Genomic DNA, 8,508 nt, shown 5'->3' with positions numbered 1-8,508 from the left:
CATCAAATTAGGTTATGATTTTACAAATTAAACACCAAAACATCATGTTAGACAACAAATTTGGCAGAAAAAGTAGTTCAATATGCAGTAATGCTATATAGTAATTACTGTATTTACGAATTTAGCACCAAAATATCATGATATATTGAAAACATTGACTACAAAAACGCCTTGGATAATCCAGAACGTTGGATAAGTGAGTGTTGGATAAGTGAGACTCTACTGTATTTACGAATTTAGCACCAAAATATCATGATATATTGAAAACATTGACTACAAAAACGCCTTGGATAATCCAGAACGTTGGATAAGCGAGTGTTGGATAAGTGAGACTCTACTGTATTTACGAATTTAGCACCAAAATATCATGATATATTGAAAACATTGACTACAAAAACGCCTTGGATAATCCAGAACATTGGATAAGCAAGTGTTGGATAAGTGAGACTCTACTGTATTTACGAATTTAGCACCAAAATATCATGATATATTGAAAACATTGACTACAAAAACGCCTTGGATAATCCAGAACGTTGGATAAGTGAGTGTTGGATAAGTGAGACTCTACTGTATTTACGAATTTAGCACCAAAATATCATGATATATTGAAAACATTGACTACAAAAACGCCTTGGATAATCCAGAACGTTGGATAAGCGAGTGTTGGATAAGTGAGACTCTACTGTATTTACGAATTTAGCACCAAAAAATCATGATATATTGAAAACATTGACTACAAAAACGCCTTGGATAATCCAGAACGTTGGATAAGTGAGTGTTGGATAAGTGAGACTCTACTGTATTTACGAATTTAGCACCAAAATATCATGATATATTGAAAACATTGACTACAAAAACGCCTTGGATAATCCAGAACGTTGGATAAGCGAGTGTTGGATAAGTGAGACTCTACTGTAGTTCAATACACAGTAATGCTATGTAGTAATTGCTGTATTTACGAATTTAGCACCAAAATATCATGATATATTGAAAACGTTGACTACAAAAATGCGTTGGATAATCCAGAATGTTGGATAAGCGAGACTCTACTGTAGTTCAATACACAGTAATGCTATGTAGTAATTACTGTATTTACGAATTTAGCACCAAAAAATCACGATATATTGAAAACATTGACTACAAAAACGCCTTGGATAATCCAGAACGTTGGATAAGCGAGTGTTGGATAAGTGAGACTCTACTGTATTTACGAATTTAGCACCAAAAAATCACGATATATTGAAAACATTGACTACAAAAACGCCTTGGATAATCCAGAACGTTGGATAAGCGAGTGTTGGATAAGTGAGACTCTACTGTATATAAAATTTTAAGAATGTGCAAGATTAAAATCCATTCATCCAGAATCCTCAATAAGTCTTCGTACAGGTCATGTAAAACCCATGTTCTCATTCATTAAAAGCTTGCGTGCACAACCATGTCTTTAAGGCTTTCCTAGGAATAAACATAAACATAAATGTTTAGGAGTAAACATAAACAATTCCAAGCAGAACAAGAATCAATGCAGTTTATATATTCCCTATTCCCAGGGAATGTTGCGGTTGAACAAGCTCCCTCCCTGCTCAAGAGGGAGCTACAGTTGTTAGGTATGCATGGCACGGAGCAGGGGAAAGTTACAGCGGGATGAAACCGCGTTAACCCGGCCAGGTGTAGATGCAAACCCAGTGCGGCGGCTGTAAACAAGGCGGCGCCCGCTGCTGCTGCCGCTGCGGCTGCCACTCAACAGCGGCCTCTGGCGGCGGCGCCCGGCTCTGCAGCCTCTCGATCCCTTCCGGGAGGAGTCGTGGAGGGGGAGGCGCCACGGAGATCTGTCGTTCGCCCCGGGAAGGAACAAGGAAGGCAGGCAGGCAGGCAGGCAGGATGGCGACCCGCATGTTCGAGGGGAAGGACCACGCGCGGGTCTACCAGAAGTACCGCTTCACGCCCCAGGAAGCCCTGCAGAAGGCCGTGTTCTCCTATCTGGACAGAAAGGTGAGGCTGTTGCCAGGCAGACTCCCCCCGCCTGGCAACGGGGCAGGCAGGTGGGCAAGCCAGCCTCAAGGCAGGGGGAACCTTGTTTCTATCATTATACTATAATTATACTATAGTTATATTTATGATGGTATAATAGAGTTGCCACTGTGTCACGTTGTGGTTATATTATAGTTAGTGGCATTCAAATTATATAATTGAACAATATGATAAGGTCATCCTATTATAATACAGTTACGACAACATTACAGCATCCTACCTATTATAATTATAATATATTATAATATAATATTATAATATATTATTATTATATATTATTATATATTATTAATTATATTATAATATAATTTTATAATTATAACTATATAATAATATTATGGTGCAGCGAGTTAGTATTTTAATATTATATTATTAAATTATAATTATATTATTATGGTCCAGCAAGTTAGTATTTTGATATTATATTGTTATATTATAATTATAATTATATAATATTATTATGGTGCAGCGAGTTAGTATTTTAGTATTATATTATTATATTATAATTATATAATATTATTATGGTGCAGCGAGTTAGTATTTTAGTATTATTAAATTATAATTATAATTATATAATATTATTATAGTGCAGCGAGTTAGTATTTTAGTATTATTAAATTATAATTATAATTATGTAATACTATTATAGTGCAGCGAGTTAGTATTTTAATATTACTATATTATAATTATATAATATTATTATGGTGCAGCGAGTTAGTATTTTCATATTATATTGTTATAATTATATAAAAATATTATGGCGAGTTAGTATTTTGATATTATATTGTTATATTATAATTATAATTATATAATATTATTATGGTGCAGCGAGTTAGTATTTTAGTATTATTAAATTATAATTATAATTATATAATATTATTATGGTGCAGCGAGTTAATCCGCTGGGCTGCTGAACTTGCTTGGCCGAAAGGTCTCAGGTTCAAATCTGGGGAGCGGAGTGAGCTCCCGCTGTTAGCCCCTGCTTTTGCCAACCTAGCACTTCCAAAACATGCACATGTGAGTAGATCAATAGGTAGTGCAAGTAGCGGCACTTTGCTGACCAAAAGGTCGGCGGTTCGAATCCCGAGAGCAGGGTGAGCTCCTGCTGTTAGCCCCAGCTTCTGCCAAGTTAGCAGTTTGAAAACATGCAAATGTGAGTAGATCAATAGGTACTGCGCCAGTGGGAAGGTAACGGCACTCCATGCAGTCATGACCTTGGAGACGTCTACGGACAACGGCAGCACTTCAGCTTAGAAATGAAGGTGAGCACCGACCCACAGAGTCATACTCGAGTACCCTTAGTGCCAAGGGGAAAGCCTTTACCTTTACTTTACCTTTATCAAAAAACAAACAAGGCCCTTCTCAAATAACCCGAACAGGCAGCGCCAGGTACCCAAGCTAGTTATATAATACAATAATGTCATCTTAATATAATACAATTATAACTATATTGTTTTCTCCTACATACAATTATTATATAATTATATAGCTCCCCAGAATTAAAGGTCAATCACCCCAAAGTCCATCAGTATGCAAAGTTGGCAACGTTGGGTCTGTGTGGCAAGTGAATTCCAGGTCCATTGTTGGTGGGTTCCGAGTGCTCTTAGGTTGCAGGTGAACTATACATGCCAGTCTCTACAACTCTTATAAATCATGGTGAATTCTCCCCAAATTTCTCTCTCTAGTATGTTCAGTTGCTGTGTGCCCTAGGAAAGGGTAGGAAAGGGTTAAAGGAGAGGCAGTGGGCGGGGTCATGCAAATGGGGAGAGGAAGGAACCCTGGGATGTGCTCGCCGTAACTTGCAATGTCCTTGGAGGGAGTGACTTGGTGGCTCCTCAGCACTGGGAAAGGGTTAAGGGAGAGGCAGTGGGCGGGGTCATGCAAATGGGGAGAGGAAGGAACCCTGGGATGTGCTCGCCGTAACCTGCAATGTCCTTGGAGGGAGTGACTTGGTGGCTCCTCAGCACTGGGAAAGGGTTAAGGGAGAGGCAGTGGGCGGGGTCATGCAAATGGAGAGAGGAAGGAACCCTGGGATGTGCTCGCCGTAACCTGCAATGTCCTTGGAGGGAGTGACTTGGTGGCTCCTCAGCACTGGGAAAGGGTTAAGGGAGAGGCAGTGGGCGGGGTCATGCAAATGGAGAGAGGAAGGAACCCTGGGATGTGCTCGCCGTAACCTGCAATGTCCTTGGAGGGAGTGACTTGGTGGCTCCTCAGCACTGGGAAAGGGTTAAGGGAGAGGCAGTGGGCGGGGTCATGCAAATGGAGAGAGGAAGGAACCCTGGGATGTGCTCGCCGTAACCTGCAATGTCCTTGGAGGGAGTGACTTGGTGGCTCCTCAGCACTGGGAAAGGGTTAAGGGAGAGGCAGTGGGCGGGGTCATGCAAATGGAGAGAGGAAGGAACCCTGGGATGTGCTCGCCGTAACCTGCAATGTCCTGCAACTCCCATTCCCTCCGTGTCCAGGCGGGTGCCTTCGGCCTGGCGCTGGACGTGGGCTGTGGCTCCGGCCAAGGGACCCTCCTGCTGGCCTCGCGCTTCCAGAAGGTGGTGGGGACGGACGTCAGCCCGGCCCAGGTGGAGGAGGCGCAGCAGGCCCCACACCCGGACAACGTCTCCTTCCTGTGAGTACCTCGTACAGAGCTTGGCTCCTGTCCCTAGACTGAGACCTGCACATAGATGGTTGTTCTTGCCTCATGGTTCTACATGAGCACATAGGATGCGTGTTTACTGTTATTTCTACACTTACACGGGCTCCTTCTCGCCCTCGCTCAGGGCCTGCCCGGCGGAGGAGCTGCCCGTTGCGGACGGGTCGGTGGACGTGTTGACCTCCTTCACGGCGGCGCATTGGTTCGACATCCCGCGGTTCATGCGTGAGGCGGAGCGTGTCCTCGCGCCCTCCGGCTGCCTGGTCCTGACCACCAACACCCTCGACATGCGCCTGCACTTCCGGGACCGCGACCAGGAGCTCACACGCATCTTCCAAGAGGCGAGTCCGGAGCGGGATTTGCCCAGGAAGGAGGCTTCAAGGGGGTGGGTGGACTACAACTCCCATCATCCCCTGTCATTGCCCCAACCACAACTCCCATCTTGCTGAGCCAAATTCCAATATTACTTGTGTGCCAAGTTCCTCTGGATGTGAGTGAACTACAACTCCCATCATCCCCTGTCATTGCCCCCAACCACAACTCCCATCTTGCTGAGCCAAACTCTGATATTACTTGTATGCCAAGTTTCTCTGGATGTGAGTGAGCTGCAACTCCCATCATCTCTCTGTCTGTCTCTTCCTCGCAGTTCCGGGACCTGCTCACGCCGTACATGAGCGACAAAGTCCGCCTGGTTGTCGGCGACTACGAAGAGATCTTTGAGGCCGTGCCCTTCCCGAGCAAAGAGCGGTGAGACCACCCGGCCCGTCCGTTTCTTTCCTTCCCATCTTCCTAACCTTGGGTCAACCCTCCCAAAACTCCCCCAGTATTCCCAGTTGGCCATGTTGGGTCTGTGTGCCAAGTGAGTTCCAGGTCCATCGTTGGTGGGGTTGAGAGTGCTCTTAGATTGCAGGTATAGTTGCTGATCAATCCCTCTGTTTGCTGTGTGCCATAGAAAATAATAGGAAAGGGTTAAGGGAGAGGCAGTGGGCTGGGTCATGCAAATGGGGAGAGAAAGGAACCCTGGGATGTGCTCGCCGTAACCTGCAATGTCCTGGGAGGGAGAGACTCGGTGGCTCCTCAGCACTGGGAACTACAGCCTGTTCGTAGAGGAGATTTTCACTTTTATTATGTGTGTAGATTATTCGAGCCCCTGGTGGCGCAGTGGGTTGAACCTTTGTGACGGCAGGACTGCGACCGAAAGGTCTGCAGTTCGAATCCAAGAAGCGGGGTGAGTTCCCGTCTGTCAGCTCCAGCTCCCCGTGCGGGGACATGAGAGAAGCCTCCCATCAAAAAACATCCAGGCAACGTCCTTGCCAATTCTCTCACACCAGAAGCGACTTGCAGTTTCTTAAGTCGCTCCAGACATGAATAAAATGTTGTTATTATTATTTCCTCTCTACAAGGAAACTCAAAGTAACGATATATCCATTATGAGTATTATACTATGTATCTATGTATCTATATTAGACTATGTATCCATTATTAGTATGAGACTTTATTATTAGTTTTTTATATGATGGTGATGAGGTTTATTTATACCCCAAAATGGGAAAAAAAGCCAAAGCTCCCTGTCCCGGCGGCCCTGACGCTCCTCCCGCCCTGTCCCGCCAGGATCACCGACATCGTGGACAAGGTCCCCATGAGCGTGGCCGAGCTGGTGGGCTACGTCCAGTCCTTCTCCATGTTCCAGGCCTTCCTGAAGGACCGCCCGGAGGAGGCCCAAGCCCAGGTGCAGCGCCTCCAGGAGAGGTGAGCTGCCCGCCCTTGCCATCCCTTCCCGTTCTAGGATATTACTATTATTATTATTTTATGCAGAGGCTGGGTGGCCCTCTGCCGGGAGGGATCGGGTGGTGCCTTTCCGTACGGCAGAAAGGGGGTCAGTCTGGACAGCCTCGGGGGTCCCTTCCAACTTTAGCATATTATTGTTATTAATTTATATTATTATTATTATTATTATTATTATTATTATTATATTTTATATTATTATTTTATATTATTATTATTATTATTATTATTATTATTATTATTATTATTATTATTATTATTATTATATTCAGAGGCTGGGTGGCCCTCTGCCGGGAGGGATGGGGTGGTGCCTTTCCGTACGGCAGAGAGGGGGTCAGTCTGGACAGCCTCGGGGGTCCCGTCCAGTTCTCGGGCCCTTCTTCCTTCCTCCTCCTCCTTCTCCCCTCCCAGGGTCCTGGAGGCGATGGGAGAGGCTTCCCCGGAGGCCCGGCTGGAGTTCTGGAACCGGCAGGTGTGCATCCTGGCCTCCCGCGGCCCCGTTCCTGACCACGATCCCCGTTCCTGACCACGATCCCCGTTCCTGACCGCGTCGCCCTCCCTCCGGGACCAAAGGGGAAGGCAGCCACGCCAATCCGTGCCTTGCTTTGCGCCGGGACCACAGCCAAGGGAATGGAAATACACGGTGTTTGCTTTGGAGTCTGGCTGTCATTTCCTTGTGGGTTCTGTGCGGGGAAATCTCTGAAAGGGCAGAACGTTTGCATTTGCAGAAGGGCCACCAGGCAGCGACGTGTCCAGTGCAGACTCTCTGCTGCCCCCGGTGGAGACCTTGGGAAGCTCACCTTTGCCCCCCCCCCCCCCCCCCGGACTCCTGCATCATGAATCTATAATCAAGGCCCTGCAGACGAATCCAAGCAGAGAAGTCGGGCAGAGCAGAGCCCCTGGCGAACCAACCCGGACACAGAGTATTATTTGAGAAGACGGAAAGGCTGCACCACGCTAACGACAAGCACGTCAGGCAACACAGAGAAGCCCCTGAAACACACAAGAAGCAGGTGGACAAGTTCAACAGAAAGGAGGAAACTGAGAATGAACACAATATCTGGCTCCCAGTCTTTAAAAACAAACTCTCCAATCAGGATGGTCAGTAAAGAGCAACACTCTGAAAACGGGGGAAATCCAGACCGGAAACAACCGCCACAAAATCCACAGCCGCATACTGATACTGCAAACATAATACCTATATGTTAAAACAATAAAACATCAAACAATAAAGAAATTATAAAACACTAGCTGCGCCCGGCCACGCGTTGCTGTGGCAAAGTCCGGTGGTCTGGGAAATAAAGTCTTGAGGAATTGGTGGTAGTTCAGGTCAAGGGTCAAGGTTTCCCCCGGACATGACGTCCATTATAAATGGGTGATATAGCTGTGTGGAAGGGCCTTGAGTCTACACTGCCATCTAATCCAGTTAAAATCAGATAATCTGTATTTTATAGGCAGTGTGGAAGAGGCCTAAGTGAGGCCTAACTCTGCCTGTCCCCTGGGCTGAGTGGGTTGCTAGGAGACCAAGAGGGTGGAGCTTAGCCTTCTAACTGGCAGCAATTGGATAAAAACAATTATTCCTCTCCCTCTAATTAGGACTTTATTTTTCTTTTCTTTTTGTTGTCTGAACGTAGAGGCGTGGCAGCACAACCCCTCATCCATGCCTCTACATTCATACAACAAACAGATCCAGCTACTCCAGAAAACAGCCAGGCTTTGAGACTGCAAGGCTATTCACTGCTATTCCATCTGGCCAACAAAGGATTCCCATAAGCCACAGCAACGCGTGGCCGGGCAAAGCTAGTATTGTATATATAATTATAACTTTTTCTCAAATAATAATAACAATAAAAAAACTTCCAAAATTTTTTTAAAAATAGAAAAAATAAATCTGAATTCTTTCTTCCAGAGTCATTCCCGGGTTTCTGGATCTCGGACTCTCCCTCAATCCTCCGCCCAGTATTGAGTAATTCTGACTTTCTGATTGCAGAACCAACTCCCTGGATTCTTTGATGTTTCTTCTAGAAACGTGGACATTTATTTCTCTT

General features: G+C 45.5%; 1 protein-coding gene across 1 annotated transcript; it reads left to right on the top strand.

The window, feature by feature from the left end:
• Positions 1-1,659: 1,659 nt before the first annotated feature.
• LOC103282656 (putative methyltransferase DDB_G0268948) lies at positions 1,660-7,117 on the top strand. The gene is made up of 6 exons (XM_062960621.1): positions 1,660-1,992; positions 4,494-4,651; positions 4,803-5,016; positions 5,322-5,422; positions 6,287-6,424; positions 6,872-7,117. The coding sequence occupies exons 1-6, from the start codon at positions 1,675-1,677 to the stop codon at positions 6,984-6,986; spliced, it is 1,044 nt and encodes a 347-aa protein (XP_062816691.1). The 5' UTR covers positions 1,660-1,674; the 3' UTR covers positions 6,987-7,117.
• Positions 7,118-8,508: the final 1,391 nt, after the last annotated feature.

Source organism: Anolis carolinensis, unplaced genomic scaffold, assembly GCF_035594765.1.
Source record: "Anolis carolinensis isolate JA03-04 unplaced genomic scaffold, rAnoCar3.1.pri scaffold_7, whole genome shotgun sequence".
Classification (NCBI taxonomy): Eukaryota; Metazoa; Chordata; class Lepidosauria; order Squamata; family Dactyloidae; genus Anolis; species Anolis carolinensis.
This window is presented reverse-complemented; position numbering and strand designations above follow the sequence as displayed.

Bases quoted from the DNA above. Each gene is read 5' to 3' on its own strand.
- LOC103282656 (XM_062960621.1), top strand. From the start codon at position 1,675: ATGCAAACCCAGTGCGGCGGCTGTAAACAAGGCGGCGCCCGCTGCTGC. The intron at 5,017-5,321 runs GCGAGTCCGGAG...TCTTCCTCGCAG, and splicing joins TCACACGCATCTTCCAAGAG to TTCCGGGACCTGCTCACGCC. The intron at 6,425-6,871 runs GTGAGCTGCCCG...CTCCCCTCCCAG, and splicing joins GTGCAGCGCCTCCAGGAGAG to GGTCCTGGAGGCGATGGGAG.